General features: G+C 44.2%; 1 protein-coding gene across 3 annotated transcripts in view; it reads left to right on the forward strand.

Annotated features, from left to right (window-relative positions):
* The window catches only part of LOC138837712 (mediator of RNA polymerase II transcription subunit 13-like), a 200,213-nt gene extending 182,097 nt beyond the window's left edge, over nt 1-18,116 (forward strand). For 2 of the 3 annotated variants that reach the window (XM_070036665.1, XM_070036666.1), the window contains exons 23-31: nt 209-397; nt 2,566-2,789; nt 2,982-3,124; nt 5,697-5,855; nt 6,901-7,077; nt 8,850-9,007; nt 12,503-12,664; nt 14,305-14,417; nt 15,347-18,114. In XM_070036665.1, coding sequence (XP_069892766.1) covers nt 209-397; nt 2,566-2,789; nt 2,982-3,124; nt 5,697-5,855; nt 6,901-7,077; nt 8,850-9,007; nt 12,503-12,664; nt 14,305-14,417; nt 15,347-15,479 — 1,458 coding nt within the window. In that variant the 3' untranslated portion in view covers nt 15,480-18,114. Of the gene's footprint in view, nt 1-208; nt 398-2,565; nt 2,790-2,981; nt 3,125-5,696; nt 5,856-6,900; nt 7,078-8,849; nt 9,008-12,502; nt 12,665-14,304; nt 14,418-15,346 lie in introns of all 3 variants that reach the window. The other variant, XR_011375419.1, reaches the window with a different exon arrangement.
* Nucleotides 18,117-18,698: the final 582 nt, after the last annotated feature.

Here is an 18,698-nt window from a genome sequence, read left to right on the forward strand (position 1 = left end):
ACAGTAACCTGAGAATTACTAGAACTGAATTTTATACCAATAGAAGCAATTAGGATTTAATGACAGCCCACTTGACATTTGCATATTTTAAAGCTAAGGCTTTCTTTTACCTCAAGAATTGCATGCCGTTTTATTTTCCAGGTGTCTTACAAGGCATTGTCAATCTCCATTTCTAGGGGTTTAAAATGATTATTGTTTGTGTTTCTAGATTGTGCCTTGCCAGTACATGCTGCAGACAATGAAGGATGAGCAAGTGGTCTACATCCAGTACTTGAAGTCCATGGCATTTTCCGTGTACTGCCAGTGCAGGCGGCCGCTGCCCACACAGATCCACATTAAGTCCCTCACAGGATTCGGGCCTGCAGCCAGCATTGAGATGACCCTCAAGAACCCAGAGGTCAGCACTGGAGGGCAGAAACCTGATAAAAGAGTACTTGTACAACAAAAACACTAAAATGGAAACCATGAACGTGTTTTTCTAACTCCCAGATTGGTTGGTGGCTTGGTCAGTCTTCTGCTCTTATAGAAGACTTAGCAAGTCTCTTTAATCTTCAAAATAGAGAAGGTCCTTCTTTAAAACTTTGAGAAAATAAGTAAGTTCTTCCTTATTTTCTTCTGATGTAGGATTTAAGGCAATAGCCTACATTTACTTTGTTCTTTATTTTTCTGGACTTTTGGATCCTAAAATGCAAACTCTGCCCATTGCACTCTGATTTCTATTTTGACAGAGTAGTGTTGTATGTTTACCACTTTTTTGCATACTTCAGTTTCTCATGCATGCTCTCCCTGGTGCTGCTTGCTCATTCACCTCAGTGCTACTGCGTACATGTGAGTGTTTTTCCCTTCCATCTTCGTGGACCTGCTTCCAACAGTGAATGTACCTCAGAGGGAATTTTAGATGGCTAAAGCCATCTAAAATCATCTTAAGCAAAAGTTTTACATTTTCCTTGTATTTTTAATGATCTTTTCTTCAACAGAGGTGTCACAGAACAGTGTTTACAGTTTTCAAAGCTTTACAACATCAGATCCACAACTCTTCACTTTAAGGGACCTTTTTTAAACACTAGCTTCTGAAGAGTATCATTGGCAATGTGCTTCTCTGCACAAAACACTTACCCTTTCCTAAGTAAAAGCTGGGAGGTAAGAAGTGAAGCAAATAGTTGATACTGTGTTTGTGGTTCACTCTAATACTAGGGAAGAAAGCTGCTCTGCTGATGACCTACATTTATCCTGGTGTTAAAGATACTTTCTATTTTTTGACAAAACTATGGACAGCCTCCAGACACCCCTAAAATGTTCCTTCCAGACTTCTATCAACATAACCTTGTTCATGTCAGTAGTGAGTCACCATTTGATTGCTTAACATTCAGATTGTGTGGCTATCACAATGTACTGTCCACTTCACTATTAATGAAAATGGAGGCTATTTTCAACTCGGAGCTGTTATGATTAGTACTAGTATAAATACACTGGCAAATGTTTTTGGGGAAATGCAGGTATGCGCGCGCACGCGTGCGCGCGCGTGTGTGTGTGTGTATTAGTATGTGTTCAGATTAAGCAAATATTGTCAAATATTCTTCCAAAGATATTACACCACAGTGTTGGAAAGTTCTAGTTATTCAATATTCTTACCGATTAGATTTTCTGCTATTGTTATTTTACGTATTCTGATGGATATTTATAGTGTTATTCCATAATGGCTTCAGTTTCTGCTTTTCTAATGTCTAATGAAATTGGCCAAAACCAGTTTACCTTTTCTAAAATAGTAAGTTTTAATAAGCAAACATTGGGTTCATTGAGTTTCCTAGTTGTATCAGTTACGTTTTATTTATTTTAATTTATTTTATTTAGATGTACTGGAGCTTGAAACTCAGGGCCTTGTACTTACTAGTTGCTGTACCACTTGAGCCATGCCCTTTAGCCCCTTTTTTATTTTAGTTATTTTTCTGGTGGCGTCTTGAGTTCTGGCATCAGTACCGTCTTCCTACTTGGGGTCTTCTGCATTGTTGGGATCAAAGGTGTTAGCTACCTTGCACATTATATTGGTTTGAGATGAAGGTTTCACTAACTTTTTTTTTGCAGGGGTGGGGGGGGGCTAGTTTTGGGGCTTGAACTCAGGGCTCGGCCACTGTCCCTGAGCTTCTTTTGTGCTAGCACTCTAACCACTTGAGCTATAACCCCACTTCTGGCCTTTTCTGTTTATGTGGTACTGAGGAGTTGAACCCAGAGCTTTATGCATATTAGGCAAGCATTCTACCACTAAGCCACATTCCCAGCCCAACACTTACCTTTTTTTTTAAAGCTGGGTCCTCCTCCCAGGCCCTGCCTTCAGAATAGCTGGGACGACAGAGGAGAGCCAGTGTTCCCAGTCCTAAACCATGTTTCTGTTGTCTGTGCTTGTCACTAGTGTTTATATAAACATGGGGTGGGGGTCGGGGAATGGACAGAGTTGGAGCCTGCTTTTTTAATCTCACCCTGTTGGTTCCCCTCAGTGTTGTTTTAGGTTCTATTATAAACACTAAGTTGAATGCTTTGTGTGGATTTTGCTTTTTATTTTGATTTCAGCGGCCGAGCCCAATCCAGCTTTACTCCCCTCCCTTTATATTGGCCCCAATCAAAGAGAAGCAGACGGAGCAAGGAGAGACCCTTGGAGAAGCAAGCCAGAAATACAATGTGCTCTTTGTGGGCTACTGTCTGTCTCATGACCAGCGCTGGCTATTGGCTTCCTGCACTGACCTCCATGGGGAGTTATTAGAGACCTGCATTGTAAATATTGCTTTACCAAACAGGTGAGAGGCCCTTGATGCTTGTGGTGTGTGTAAACTGATGCTGCCCTTTCCTCCACATGGGACTCTGTAACTCTTCTATCTAAATGCAATGGAGACTCATGCATGTGCATGCTCTTTGAATGTTTTTTGCCTCACTGAGTGAGTAGTGGCTGTGATTCATGGAGGGACTCCTTCCCTACTTCTTTTCATTAGATCACGGAAGAGTAAAGTGTCTGCCCGGAAGATTGGACTGCAAAAGTTATGGGAGTGGTGTATTGGGATTGTCCAAATGACATCTTTGCCCTGGAGAGTTGTCATCGGACGTCTTGGTCGGCTCGGCCACGGGGAGCTTAAAGGTGAGAAATCTTGAAGCAGTGTTTGCAAGAAGCAGAGAAAAAAAAGGATGAGTAATGTCATTGGCTGAGCAAAGCAGGGAAAAGTGTTAAACTTGGTAATGAGATTGAGGCAGATACTTTCTGATTGTGTTCTATAGATACAGAATAAACCATAGTTTTTTCTTGAGCAACAAAATCCATTTCCCAAACAAATATTAAATGCAAAACAAAAAAAGTGTTTTATTAATATAAAAGTGATATTCAGTAAATTTCAAACACTAATACATATATTGTATGTGTATAGTAATAGATACATTGTGTGTGTGTGTGTGTGTGTGTGTGTGTGTGTGTGTGTGTGTGTGTGTGTGTGTGTGTGTAATAGAGATAGAGATAATAGAAATTGTACTTGTTCGATCATTGGTGATGAGTTTTGAATTTCTCTGATTTGGTACCACAATAGCAAACAATCTTACTCCTTATTCATAAGGACAAGTGGTTACATGTAAGACATTGCCAGTTACTTTTCAGTGTGGAGGCATGAAAGAACAGAGTTTTAAATTGTATCTCCAAGTATATCTGCCACTGCTTCAATTTCTCGCAAACATAATGATCGGCCAAGAAGCTTGGAAAGTACTGACCACCACCAGCTGCTGTGCCTGGCACAATGCCCAGCCCAGCTACTGGCCTCATGTAGCTACTTCACAGTTTCCACATGAGTAATAGGAACACAATTAGAGCCTTATTAATTACACACACACACACACACACACACACACACACACACACACACACACACACACACACACACACACACACACTCTCACATACACACACACACACACACACACACACACACACGTAGGACCTTTCTAAGGTCTGTTTAAAATAAAGCTTATGTCACCAATTACTTTTCGGACTTCCTGCATGCATAGACATTAACGTCAGCAAAGTTTGTCACGGACCAGAGAATAAATAGTTCTCCCTTTGCAGGCCAGATGGTCACCACTGCAGCTACTTGACTCTGTTTGGCAATGTCAAGGCAACTATGAGAACAGCTTTGCTAATAAAACTTTATACAAACACTTAGTGGGCAGGATTTGGTTTGTGTTAGGGTATGGGATTATATCTTTACTGGAAATTGACATCAGAAGTTTGTGGAGACCCTGAAACAAAACCCCTGATTCAGACAGAGCCTATCATGCTGTAGGCCCTGCTTGCATGCCGAGTACCTCCCTTTTGGCAGTGCAGGTGAGGTCTCCATGCCATGTTTCTATAAGTATTATATCACAGGTTTGAAGAAAAGCTTCTGCTCTACACAGAGGGTTTTTTCAGGAATGTCACACTTAACATTTTGTATCAGCAGCCTAGAGGTTAACACATTAGGAGATTCATCACTTCATTCTGTGAGATTTCCTGTCTTTCTCCCTAGTCTACTTTTTAGCCAGTCTTCTTTTTTAAAGGTTTTTGAGCTATTTCTAACCCATGGGAGGGAGAGGGGATGGTCAGAGTGTAATAAGAAAGAAAAGGAGGAGGGATGTAGTCTAGTGTCTAGCACCAAGTATGCCAACAGGAAGGGCCCCATCCCTCCTTATCTCTCCTACAGAAGAGGGGAGTGAGTGTGGAGATGGGAGACCTTGCAGGTCTGCAGTGCAGGGCAGATAGGAGCCGTTAGTCTTGGGAAGCAGCTTCTGAATTTCAGCTCTTTGTCCGGGTACTGGTGTTGAGACGGCTCCCTCGGTTGGTTTTGAGATAGGTCACTCATATCTGTCTTTTTTTTTTTTTTCAATTTAAAAATATATATCCATCATGTTTCTGGCCACTCTTTATTTAACTCACTTTAGTTTGAGGTTCATTTGGAATCTGAAAATGTTTCCCTTGCTCCTAAGGGAAAGAAACAGCTTGTTTGACAAACCATGTGCCAGTAGAGTGGCATTTGATCAGTGCACTGTGACAGGACAGCAGCTTGCTGCATAAGACAGTGCATACCTTGGGGTCAGACAGGTTAAAAGAGTTAACAAGAGCTCTTCTCTTCCCAAAGTACTGTCCTTCCTCAATGCTCAGATTTAATCTAGTGTTTCTGTTTGGAGACAGCGAATGAGTGTTAGAAAGGCAAATATGGCCAGCTCTCAGTGTGAACCTGGGTATGGCATTCTTCAGAGGACACACGCTTACCTCTTGTTCTTTGGACACTGGAAGAACCGGTTCCTACATTTCTGCTACTGCTTGCCTCTTGTGGAAGTAAATCCCCTCCAGCAATAAACAGAATGGAAGTTCTTCTAAATGTGCTTTCATCCAAAGAAAAGTGTTGGGCACAGCAAAGGGAGAGAGAGAGAAAAAGGCCAAGAAGGAGAAAGGCCAGGAGTGACAATGGCTTATTGGCAATTTCAGTGCCTACGTCTACCAATGTCGGTGCCGGCCTCTGAAAGACAATCTGCACAGGATAGTAAAGCTCTGCTTCTGTGTTAATAAGGGGTGTAGAACTCAAGGATCACTTTCTTTATAGTGAGGAGAGAATATGGGAAGCCATTTCCCTTTAGGGTCCAATCACATCAGTATGAGTTCTAAAGATTGTATCTGTGCTATCTGACTTCAGATTGGAGTATCCTCCTTGGAGAATGTTCACTACAGACAATCAGCAAACAGCTCAAGGACGTGTGCCGAATGTGTGGGATCTCTGCTGCAGACTCTCCTTCTATCCTCAGTGCCTGCCTGGTGGCCATGGAGCCCCAGGGGTCCTTTGTAGTGATGCCAGGTAAACCTCTCATCAGCTTCACTACTAGAGACATGGGTGGAGTGCGTCGTTATTGTCTCTTTGTAAGAGAAGATTGAATTTTGATCTATAAAGTGGGAATCATTTGATTTCTTCAGTGGGAATGATTTGCGATTTCCTTCCTTCCTTCCTTCCTTCCTTCCTTCCTTCCTTCCTTCCTTCCTTCCTTCCTTCCTTCCTTCCTTCCTTCCTTCCTTCCTTCCTTCCTTCCTTCCTTCCTTCTTTCCTTCCTTCCTTCCTTCCTTCCTCCCTCCCTCCCTCCTTTCCTCCTTTCCTCCTTTCCTCCTTTCTTCCCTCCCTTCTTCCCTCCCTCCCTCCCACCCCCTTTCCTCCCTCTAACTCCCTTTCATATTTGAACTTCGTTTTGGAGATAGATATTGTCCAGCTTTACAAGCAGCCCTAAAGGATATGTCTAGCCTCTCTAATGAGGATAAGGGCTGGAGCAAAGGAGAGAGAGCCATTCAGCAGCAGGCCTGGCACATAGGAGTCTCTTAGTAGTGCATAACCAGCATACAGAGCTGTGGAAAGTTTGTAAATTCTGTCTGGCTTTTGATGAACAGCTAAACTTTATACTTTTAAAATATGTTCTTACCATCCGATAACAGTACATCTTTGTTTTCTATCCACACTCCCTGTGAGAAGTGAGTGGAGTTGTGGTGTGAGCTAGACTCTCTGGTCTAGGGCTCTTTGGACTGCACACCACACAGGTGGCCTGTTGAATGTTTGAAGATGAAGGTCTTAAAAATGGCCCCGATACGAGTAAAATGGCATGAGTAAGGAGGAGAAATGCTTAAGTAATTTTAAAAAATACTTGGTGAGTGGAATTCAAGTATGACTTAACATTTCCAGTGTGAGTTTAGATTCTCATGCTGTATGCTTGCGTCAGGGTCCCTGAATGTATTTAAGCGGTTGGGACAGTTTGAAGTGCATTAGGTGCAGACCACTCCCATTCAGTCTGTCTGGAAACTTTGTTCTTGAGCTGGTCCCTGTTGAGTCAGAGAAGCTGACGGAGGTTTTGTCCTTAAAGATGCTGTCACGATGGGCTCGGTGTTTGGCCGAAGCACTGCACTGAACATGCAGTCCTCTCAGCTGAACACCCCTCAAGATGCTTCTTGTACACACATACTGGTGTTTCCCACATCATCAACCATCCAGGTAGCTCCAGCCAACTATCCCAATGAAGATGGGTTCAGCCCCAACAACGGTGAGTAGAGGACCTTCATGAGGACACTTCCTGAGCAGAACACAGAGAGAGAGCATGGGGCATGGTTGTAATGACACATGAACCATGAGGAGGGGTGGAGATCTGAGAATCTTGGGGGTTTGAAAGCTTCAAGTAGTCTCCACTATAACTCTGTTACTTCTTTTTCCTCACTACAACAAAGTACTTAAGAAGAACAACTTAAGGGAGGAAAGATTTACTTTAGCTCATGTTTTAGAGGTTTCAGTCTGTCATGGTGGAGTGTGGTAGGCAAGGCAGAGAAGTTCATATCATGGTGGCTAGGAAGAAGAAAGAGAGACCTTGGGCTGTGGTGGGCTTCTCTCTCTGCCCTGTCTCCTTTGCCCTGTCCCTCCCTCTCCATTTGGGTTCTGAGCTTCTTGATGCTATTTTCCACATTCCGAGTGGGTACTTATCCCGCCCCTGCCCCAATCCTTCTGGAAATGCCCTTCCACCCAGTGTGCTTTGCTGATCTCCTAGAAGCTTCTCAGTCAGGTTGGCAATCAAGATTTCCCATTACAGTTACCAAGCCCCAAGGATTAACATTCCTCTATTTTCATTAAAGGCAAAAGTAATGATTGATTGCTTGATAGAGTCTTGCCGGAGCGTTACTTTGAGTAAATTTGTTGATCTGATTTTTCTTTTTTCTTTTTTTTTGGTCCATTGTGGGACTTGAACTTTGGGCCTGGGCGCTGTCCCTCAGCTCTTCAGCTCAAGGCTAGCACTCTACCACTTGAACCATAGCACCAATTCCAGTTTTTTCCTGGTAGTTTACAAGAGATGAATCTCACAGACTTTCCTGCCCAGGCTGGCTTTGAACTGCAATCCTCAGATCTCAGCCTCCTGAGTAGCTAGGATGACAGGCATGAGCCCACTGGTACACAGCAGAGATCATATGGAGAATTTTTTTTCTCTTTTCTTTTTTGTTTTTTGTCAGGCATGGGGCTTGAACTCTAGGCCTGAGCACTGTCCCTCAGCTCTTCATCAAGGCTAGTGCTCTACCACTTGAGCACAGCACCACTTCTGGTTTTCTGGTGGCTTATTGGAGATAGGAGTTTCACAGCCTTTCCTGCCCAGGCTGGCTTTGAACTGTGATCCTCAGATCTCAGCCTGCTGAGTAGCTAGCATTACAGGCGTGAGCCACCAGTGCCTGGCTTATTGATCGGATTTGAATGTGTGAATGAATACTTGGGATTCTAGTGTGCTATAATCAAATAATTTTTATTTGATTCCAAAGGAATCAAACAGTAAAATTTCCATTTTATTCACCTATTTGCATTGTTTTTGAAGAATTTTCAGTAGGTACTGGCATTTACTAATGTTAAACAGGGAGGAAAAAATAATACCAAATTTTATATATAATACAGAAATATAGGATACAAAAAGAAAGCATATTAAAAATGTTGATGGTGAGTGAGTTGTGGGTATTTCAGTTTTGTCACTTTTCTTTCCAAATTCTTATGCGGTGAATGTGCCCTATGGTGGATGTCTGGGGGAGAAGTTTTGAAGGTGTGCATTGTGTTTGACCTGCTCTCGCATGGGCTTCCTTTACTGTTGGGGCAGGTTCACATTGTGAGAATGAGTCTACTTTGTTCTCAGATGCTGCCAGCTTGAAATGTGTGTAATAGTCCAGTTGTTCTTTAGCTGTTTGACATTTTTTAAGTAGTCAGGCCATGTCTGTAGCAGAGCATGGTGTTGGTGAGGGTAGACCTGTCGATTTCTCTTTTTAATTCTGATATTTTTCTCCTCCCTTCTAGATGATATGTTTGTGGACCTTCCATTCCCAGACGATATGGACAATGATATTGGCATATTAATAACTGGGAATCTCCACTCCTCCCCCAACTCCTCCCCGGCACCCTCCCCGGGCTCTCCCTCTGGAATTGGTGTGGGCTCTCACTTCCAGCACAGTCGGGTAAGGACAGTACAGCCCTTGGGAGAATAATCCTTTCCTGAGTGTGCCATCTTCCTTGTGTCCAGGGCTTACAGAGCTGCTGTGGGGACATAGTGTTCTACTTCACTGTGCTTTATAAAAGGCAGCCTTTCAAAAGAAATGTGTTATTTGTTCATTTATCTGTCGTGAATAGTTTTACTATAGGCATGAGATTGTGTGTGTGTGTGTGTGTGTGTGTGTGTGTGTGTGTGTGTGTGTGTGTGTACATGGGATTTGAACTCAGGATCTGGAAACTCTGAATTTTTTTCACTCATGGTTAGCACTCTACCACATGAGCTTGGCTTTTGCTGTTTAATTGGAGATAAGATTCTCAGAAACGGGGCTGGGAAGGTGGCTCAGAGGCAGAGTGCTTGCCCTGGATTCGATTCCTCAATACCACATAAGCAGAAAAAGCCAGAAGTGGCACTGTGGCTCAAGTGGTAGAGTGCTAGCTTTGAGCTGAAGAGCTCAGGGACAGCATTCAGGCCCCACAACTGACAAAAAAAGAAAAGAAAAGATTCTCAGAGACTTTTCTGCCTGGGCTGGCTTCAGACTGTGATCCCGGCCTCCTGAGTAGCTAGTAGCACAGGCTTAGACAGATTTTTATTCTCTTCCTTTATTGCTCTGGAGATCTAAATCAAGAGTTTTGTGAGGGGCTGAGAAGGTAGCTCAGTGGTAGAGTGCTTGCCTTGCATGCCTGAGGCCCTGGGTTCGATTCCTCAGCACCACATAAGCAAAAAAGAAAAAAGCCGGAAGTGGTGCTGTGGCTCAAAGTGGTAGAGCGCTAGCCTTGAGCTGAAGAGCTGAGGGACAGCGCCCAGGCCCAGAGTTCAGGCCCCACGACGGACCCAAAAAAAAAAAAAGAGTTTTGTGAGGGGCTGGGAAGGTGGCTCAGTGGTAGAGCGCTTGCCTTACATGCCTGAGGCCCTGGGTTCAATTCCTCAGCACCATATAAGCAAAAAAAAAAAAAAAAAAAAAACAAGAAAAAAGCCAGAAGTGGCGCTGTGGCTCAAGTGGTAGAGCGCTAGCCTCGAGCTGAAGAGCTGAGGGACAGCGCCCAGGCCCAGAGTTCAGGCCCCACGACTGGACCACCCCCCGCCCCCCAAAAAAAAAGAAAAAAGAAAAAAAAGTTTTATGAGATTTTTTTTTTTTTGTAAAACCATTTTCTGGTTGCTTGATACTTCCAAGTTATTTTGTTTTCCTTTACTGGTTTTTAGCATGTAGTCCAGTAGCCCTATGTATCCTTCATGTACAGAACGTAGTTGTGGACATATGGCTTATTTGGCAGGGAGCCTGACTGAGTCCTCCCAGCATTGGGAACCTTTGCTTACACAATCCCAGTCTCATCTGGAGCCAAACTGCAGGAGTGTCAAGAGTCATCAGGAGGTGGATTTTATAAAAATGTCCAGTTTCATGCCAGAGTATTAAGGGAAAATCCAGCACTCACAGCTAGTTTAATCAGCAAGTATACCAGGGATCTTGGCAGGGGATTAGTGGAGATTTAACTGTCGAACAGTTCTGCCACAGTACATGTTAGCCTGGTCTCACAGCAAGGTGATTCACACCTCCTCACTATATTGTGCATTTTATTAACAGTGCTTTGAGATTATGGGGTCAAGTCATAGAAAAGTACATATATGTGTAGTGTCTTAGACTGGTTGCATATAAGTAGCTACGTTTCTTTAGACACAAACATAGACATGACCATAGATTACTGTCCTGTGGGACTTGTATTACCAGCACTGAGTTCACTACAGGACAATCTAAAGAAAGCACATTTAAAGGTTAACTTAGTCACAGAGTGAGTAAAAGTATGGCTGAGGAACTTACTCCACCCCATCCTTCTGCCTGCTCCCACTGCTGTCTTCTGTGAGGAGGAGATTTTAGAAGCATTTCTTTTATAGTTGTAGCCAGGTAAGGACAATCGATTATTCACTGGAACCGAAAGCACAAGTTGTACAGTGGATCATTTTACAGTAGGACTTCTGCCAGGACTTCTGTGGAGGAGAATGGCATAGCTGCTAAGACTGTCCCTGCGTCTGTGCCTACAGCTGCCTTGTGCTGGTCTGTGTGCTGCCCTTAGGACCCCAGACAGCCCTCATTACTCTCTGCGAAGTGGAAATAACAGTCCCTGTTGCTATAACTCATTGTTTCTCTTAACACAAGATTATTGCTCATTGAAGTATACTATTCGTTTTACAAGAGACTGGCATATTGCATTGTATTAGTAGTTGGTTTTTTTTTTTGGGTCCGGTCGTGGGGCCTGAACTCTGGGCCTGGGCGCTGTCCCTCAGCTCTTCAGCTCAAGGCTAGCACTCTACCACTTGAGCCACAGCGTCACTTATGGCTTTTTTCTTTTTGCTTATGTGGTGCTGAGGAATCGAACCCAGGGCCTCAGGCATGCAAGGCAAGCGTTCTACCACTGAGCCACCTCCCCAGCCCTGTATTAGTAGTTTTATGAGAAATAGGCATGCTGCATTTCCTCCCTTTGTGGGAGCCTCAGCCCCTCAAGCTTTTGACTGACTCTCACAGTTAAACAGCACTGGTCGGCTGGCCTTTCATCCTGCGTGCCTGAAACCAAGTGGCCAAAAAGCTTTTTGAGCTTTTCCTTAATTATTCTTTAATATCCAATGAAGACATTAGAAAAGGTGAAAGAGGTGGGGTGCTGGTGGGTCATGCCTGTAATTCTAGCTACTCGGGAGACTGAAGATCACAATTTGAAACCAGCCCAGGCAATAATGCCAGTGAGACTCTTATTTCCAGTTAACCCCTCCCCTCCGCCCCCCCCCCCCCCATCCCACACACACACCATGCTAGAAGTAGAACTGTGGCTCAAAGTGGTAAAGTACAATTCTTGAGCACCAAAGCTCAGGGACAGTGTCCAGGCCCTGAGTTCAAGGCCCAGGACTGGAATTTTTTTTTTTTTTTTTTTTTTTTTTTAAGGAGAAACGGTATTCTTGAGGTACAGCAAGTTTTTATTAACCTACTTGGAATTGGTATAACAGGTACAATTGAGGGTGATTTTTCTCCCTCCAAATGCAGAGTTTTTAAAAACAAAGAAATTACTGAGGAAAGTGTTAAGTTGCAGATTATAAGATAGATAAGAGGCTCTCTTAAGGGCATTGTGCACATTACCAGCTTTGCTCTGAGCAGCTCTTAAGATCAGCGCTATGTGCAGACAAGTAGCCTCTTGGTCATTCCTGCTTAAAGTCAAGGGATGATGGACAGTTGGTACACTACTCTGTTGCCACAGTTTGTCCACCTGCCTTTACATTGTAATGTAGCTGGGATGATTCTGCCCTCACCGGTGTCTTTTGCGAATGTCTACTGTGGAGCTGTAGTTCTCTCCACTGTCCCATGTGCTGCAGAGACAGGGCCTTTCCAGCTTACCTTTCTCAGGCCCCTGGGGCTTTTGTGCCAGGCAGGGGTTGGTATCTGCTACTATGTGCTGACTATGCTTTGGTTCTTGTTTTTCAGAGCCAGGGTGAGCGGCTGCTCTCTAGAGAGGCTCCAGAGGAGCTCAAGCAGCAGCCTTTGGCCCTTGGGTACTTTGTATCAACTGCCAAAGCTGAGAAGTTGCCCCAGTGGTTTTGGTCATCGTGTCCGCAGGCACAGAACCAGTGCCCTCTCTTCCTAAAGGTTGGTGTAGTGTCATAGTTGAAATTTGTGAGACTTGAGTGGAACATATCGGTAACTAGGTGTCCTTTTCCCCCTGCCCTGGTTTGTCAACACACTTCCTTAGAGAAGGTGAGAGTGGTTAAAAATCGCACATATTGCCGGGCGCTGGTTGCTCACGCCTGTAATCCTAGCTACTCAGGAGGCTGAGATCTGAGGATCACGGTTCAAAGCCAGCCCGGGCAGGATAGACTGTGAGCTGCCTATCTCCAATAAACCACCAGAAAACCGGAAGTGGCGCTGTAGCTCAAGTGGTAGAGCGCTCGCCTTGAGCTGAAGAGCTGAGGGACAGCACCCAGGCCCAGAGTTCAAGCCCCACGACCGACCCAAAAAAAAAAAAAATTGCACATATTACAGCTGTTTAAAGTGGTGCAGGCTTATAATCCTAGCTAAGTGAGAGGTACAGGGAACTCTTTGCCAGCCTGAACAAAAAGGATTAGACCTTATCTGAAAGTTAAAATGGGCTGGAGATAGGACTCAAGTAGTAGAGCACTTGCCTAATAAGCATGAGGCCTTGAGTTTACACTCACACACAGATCTCACATTCACACTTGGGTTTATTTCTTGGAACCTTTAAATTCAGATTTTAAGGGTTAAAAACATGGATTTCTGTCCTACAGATTGTGTGAGGTAGCTTACAGTGTATTCCATCTAAGTGTGTGTCATGTACAGTTTGGCAGAGAAAGGTTGGACCTGATGTTCTGGTGGCAGAGCAGGGGAGGGGCCTGGTATGTGTGTGGGGGGCAGTGCTGAGTGTGAGCAGCCTGCATGTGTCCCTGGATCTGCAGGCCCTTTCCTAAGAAATGATGTATGCATGTCTAACCCCAGTGTTTAGGAGACTGAGGCACAGAGGTTACCAGAATCTTTCAAGAGTTCAGGTTCAAGACCAGCCTTGGTAGTACAGCAAGAACCCCCAACTCAAATAACCACTTCCCCCCAAAATGACCTCTGTGAAGTTTGACTAGAATGACCCATAAACGTCCATCAACAAGCGGCTGATTGGTCTGTGTGCACCCATACAGTGGGGCACTAGCTACCCAGCACCAGAACTGTTCTGTGTGTGTCTGTGATGCATAGATGTGAATTACGCACATGGGCCTGCACGGCAAGAAGCACCAGTAGGACGCGCCGTGTCTGGACTGCGTCTGCAGACTCCGTCCTCGTGCAGCACATGGCCAGGCTACCTCGTGACTTCAGAGGGACTTGGAAATTATCAGGAAAAATTATTAATAGATTACTTGCCAATGATATTACGGAATCATTATGAATTTTTTATTGTGCATGATATCTGTCACAGCTTTTAAAGGTCTTTATTTACAAGTCTTTACATTTGTAATATTATTCATGATAATGGTTTTTGTTTAAAAATAATCCACAAAGGATAAACTAACTACTCAACAAATAGTGGTGATAGTTGGGCTTGGAGAGTGGGTACATGGAACTATTTTTTCTGTATATTCGATCATTAGGGCTACAAGTCAGGGCTGGCTATGGGGCTGCGCTCTCCTGGGCTTGCTCCCCGCTGCATGGGCCCTGTCCTCTACCTCTCTGCCAGGTGGTTGTTTCTCAGCATTGGAGGCTAACGGTCTTTGTTCTTTCCCCAGGCATCACTCCATCACCACATCTCTGTAGCACAGACGGACGAACTTCTCCCTGTCAGGAACTCACAGCGGGTCCCTCACCCTCTGGACTCCAAGACGACCTCTGATGTTTTAAGGTAGATCCACAGCAGTCCACTGGAACTACCCCTGTGCAGGGGTTTTACGGTGTCTTGAATAAGGTGGTACAGTGGAGGAGAGGCAGCTGCTGGGGCAGAGCTGGGGTGTCTGGTCAAGCGCAGGACCTCCGTCCCCCGGCCGGTGTGGGGTGGGCCACACTGCTCGGTCCTGCAGGTGCCTGCCCGCCTGCCTGTTCAGAGTGGTGTTTCCGGTGCTGCGGTGGTTAGGACGGGGTGGGCGAGGCAGTGAGGTGACTGGAAATTGCGGTGCTTGGCTTCCATCAACACTCGTCAGAGATGACATAATTAATCCCATTGGAACATGAATTCTGCACTTGGGAATTCATTCTCCTGCACTGTCTTGAGCCGGCCATAAAGAAGTCTTTCTATTCTTGAGAAAATTCTCTTTTCAATGAAACAAAACCCCAAGCAACTTAAATTTGGCTTCTGGGACCTGTCTTAACAAAAGGGTACTATGCTGAGCCTCATGTCTAACTAAAATTTTTTGAGCTGGGCATAGTGGCAAAGGTCTGTAATCTCAGCAGTCAGGAGGCTGAGATAAGAGGATCTCAAGTTTGAAGCCAGCCTGTGCTACAAGGCAAGACTCTGACGTGCAGAGAAAAAGTTTCTTGTAGCCACAATAAAATAGCAGAAATAAAGTCATGAAGTTTGTCTTTGGTGACGCTGTGTTAAAATGTGCTATTTGCTCACCACATCTTTCAGCATATTTGTGAAATACTTCTCAGACATGATGTTTGCCTTAGACATCCAATCATTACACACCAGTCACTCACCTCATCTTACAGTTCAGTAGCTACCATAGAGATCAGAGCATTCCTCAAGGATGGAGGCAGAGCTGGGCCTCTGCCTGCCACCATGTGCATGGTGCCCCTGTGCGCACACACGCTCATCTGTGTGCTCTCTGGCAGGTTTGTGTTGGAGCAGTACAATGCGCTGTCCTGGCTCACGTGCAATCCGGCCACCCAGGACCGTACTTCCTGCCTTCCCGTCCACTTCGTGGTGCTCACTCAGTTGTACAACGCCATCATGAATATACTTTAATGGAAAGCACTTGTTCTCTCTGGCTCAGTCCCTTCTCTCCTCGCCTCACTCTGAGGAACCTGCGGCACTGTGCAAGGGCCGCACCCTTTTCTCCTGACCACTGTCCACAGTCCTGCGCTGTGACGCGCCTCAGCAGGCCTGGTCCGCAGGCCCGGTCCGTTCTGCAGTGTTCATTGCCACAGTGACTCCTGGATACGTCTCACATGGACCTGGAAATTTCCATAAGCAGTGGCTTTTAGCGAGCATGTGGTGTGCAGCCCACAGGCAGCGGTGGCTGTTGGTGGCTTTGAAGAGGAAAACAGAAGAGGAGGCAGTGTCCTTTTGCACAAGAGTCTGTTCTCAGCCTCTGTCCAGCCCTTTGGACGAAGTCCTCTAGCTGTTGGTGTGTGGCCTGTGAGTTACCTGAACTTCATACCTGGGATTCTTAAAGCCCTGCGCCACCTCCAGTCCGCAACTCAGCACTGGGTTCGCTCCCCATCACGCCCCCATCCCGATGGCGTCAGTGCTTTGGTTGCTCTCATACCTGTGCGTGTACATACGAAAGGTCTGGGGACAGCTTCGTCTTGTTTATTTATTTTGTTTTGTCCTTTTTTGTGATTTTCATTGGATTTTTTTTTAATTCTTGAGGACCAGGTACAGTAGCTGAAACCCATCTAAGATCCATGGTAGGGTTCTCTGACTACATACCTCTGTCCTAGAAGCCAGAAAAGGAGTGGCAGCAAATCGGCGATCATGTGGAAAGTGACAATGCCGCAGCCACCCAGTGCAAGTTTTGTTAAGGACAAACTGGGTTTTCAAAGCAGTGCCGTGCCACATGGCCAGCCTTTTGTAAGGGTGACACTTTTATACCCAGGGTGATCAAGCTCAGCCCAGAGCCGAGGAGGCAATTACTTCAATCAGCTTTATATACATACAGTCACATGGAAATGTCTTTTCTAGAGAATTCTTACCGAAAGCCAGGTCTCTCCTCCCATTAGATCACAGGGACTTGTGCATACCACAATCCAAGGTGTTTGCTAATAAAATCAGTTACAAATATGGTGAACTTTTTCTGGACCATAGGAATATTATTTCAAAGAAATATTACAACTTAACCGTTACAATTAGTACTTGAAGTTGAGCCTTCATGGTGGGACTTTTATAAAAATGCCTTTTTAAAGCATTACTGGCTAATTGAAGTATTGTGTGATTCCTCATGCCAGGCCCGGAGGGTTGGGTTTGCCACGCTGTCTCTGCCCGGCCGTGGGCAGCGGGCAGCCGGGCGCTGGATCCCTCCCCAGGCCCACCCGGCACTCAGCTGTTGCCCACTGTGGAGTCATGCAGATTGTAAACGTTCTTCCAAGAGACTTCTATGTCCTGCTTATTAACAAAAGAGGAAAGTGTAATAATTGATATGATTTTGTAAAAGTATTTTTCTTGAAATAATCTAACGTTTAAAACATTATATTGAAAAGGTTGTGCGGTGGGAAGGTGAACGCAGAGAAACAACTTGTAAATGATAATTGTGTTCTCTCTGCACCACCAAGCGAGGGGGGGAGGGGCGACTTTCGCAATGTATAGATTAAAAAAATCCGATATATCAAAACCATTTGTATCTAATGTGTACAGTGTAAAATTGACTTTAAAAATATTGCAGTGCTATTTTTTCTTAATCAGAAAGGAAAATTTCAAGGCCTTTTGAAGAGCATAAGATGGTGAAGATTGTAAACTTGTATAAAATTATCATGGGAGAAGACAAACTGTAAAGTAGATATTTGTAATCTTTTACCACTTTGGGGTTGCTTTTTTTCCCAAAATTCATCATAACTTTGAATTTTTTTTTAATGGGCTGTTTTTAATGCAGGGGCTTTTCTTCTCTAGAAATGCAATTCTAAGCAGGAAAAAAAAAAACACAAAAAAACAGAAAACCCTACAAAAATTAAAAAAAAAAAAGAGGCAGCAAAGGGTAGTTTTCATCTGGTGTCTTATTTAAGTTTTTTAAGTTAAGAAAAGCTGGTGACATATTTATACGTTTTTGTGCAAAAATAAATGAATGGCAATAGATTTTAAAAAATCTTATTATGTACTTCTGTGTGAAAAAAAGTCTGTATAATATTTCCCTTAAATATGCATTATTTTACTTGTGAGTTTTTTACTGAATTAATCTGAAATGTACAAGCCCTGGATTTGCTACAGAGTGAGAAGTTATTTTATTTTTTTTTATTTTCAATTTTGGAAATTCTGCAGAAATCAGAACTCTCACCATGGTTTGAACTAAAAGGGGCGGTGGGCGGGAGGTGTGGGATTGTGCAGCATGCTTGTATGTATATTTCAGAACCTTTTTAAAATGTAAAAGCTGTACATTTCTGGGAAGTTCTGAATTACTTTTGTTTCCTTTTTCCTTCCAGCATTTTGCAGTGAGCTTCTTTTATATACAGCAAACAATTTGAGAGAATACAAAAACATGTGAAGTTCATTAAAAAAAAAAAAAAACTACAGTACAGCGCTGGTACAGTACACTAAGACTTTGATAAAAGAAACAATAATAAAAGGCCTCCATTTTAAATGTCATTCATATATACCTTGTGGATGAGAGCTATATACTTTTACACTTTTTTAGAGGAATAAATTATTGAATTACTGAAATTCTTGAGTGGCTTTTTTCCCCTCCCGTCTTGCCTTTGGAATGAAATTGTCCTCTCCTGTCCAGAATGTGCGTGCGAGTGTGTGCCTGTGTGTGATCACAAATGCACTACTAGCATCTAGCTGTAGCCGTGCACACGGCTTGGAGCCAGGCCGCAGGTCTGACCTAAGCATCGTCACCCATCCTTGGATAAGCCACAGTTCTCTTTACATTCTGCCCTTCTGATGTTCCTTAGAAGTAACAGCTGCGGCCCCCTTGCTGTCCTCCTGACGTGAGGCTAGAGAGATAGTAACTTGCCATCTGGCACAACCATGCAAGCCACCACCCACGGTGCTGTGGGTCCCTCCGTGGGAAAGCCTACTGGCCCTCATGAAGTCTTAGGGCTTGCTGGCTGTGCCACCAGCAAGCAATCCCAGGAGACATGGGTGCCCCCAGGACTTGGCAATGCTCAAATAACTTGAAAGCCCTATGCTTTCCATTATGTCTCTCTCCATCCCTTTAGAAACATTCTATTGTGTGTATTTAGCCATAAAATTACTACGAACTCAGCCCCAGCGCTTCATGTGGGGTGGAGGGGGTGGGGTGGCTGCTGAAAT

This window comes from Dipodomys merriami, unplaced genomic scaffold (assembly GCF_024711535.1).
Source record: "Dipodomys merriami isolate MVZ:Mamm:240054 unplaced genomic scaffold, mDipMer1.0.p SCAF_274, whole genome shotgun sequence".
NCBI classification, from domain to species: Eukaryota; Metazoa; Chordata; class Mammalia; order Rodentia; family Heteromyidae; genus Dipodomys; species Dipodomys merriami.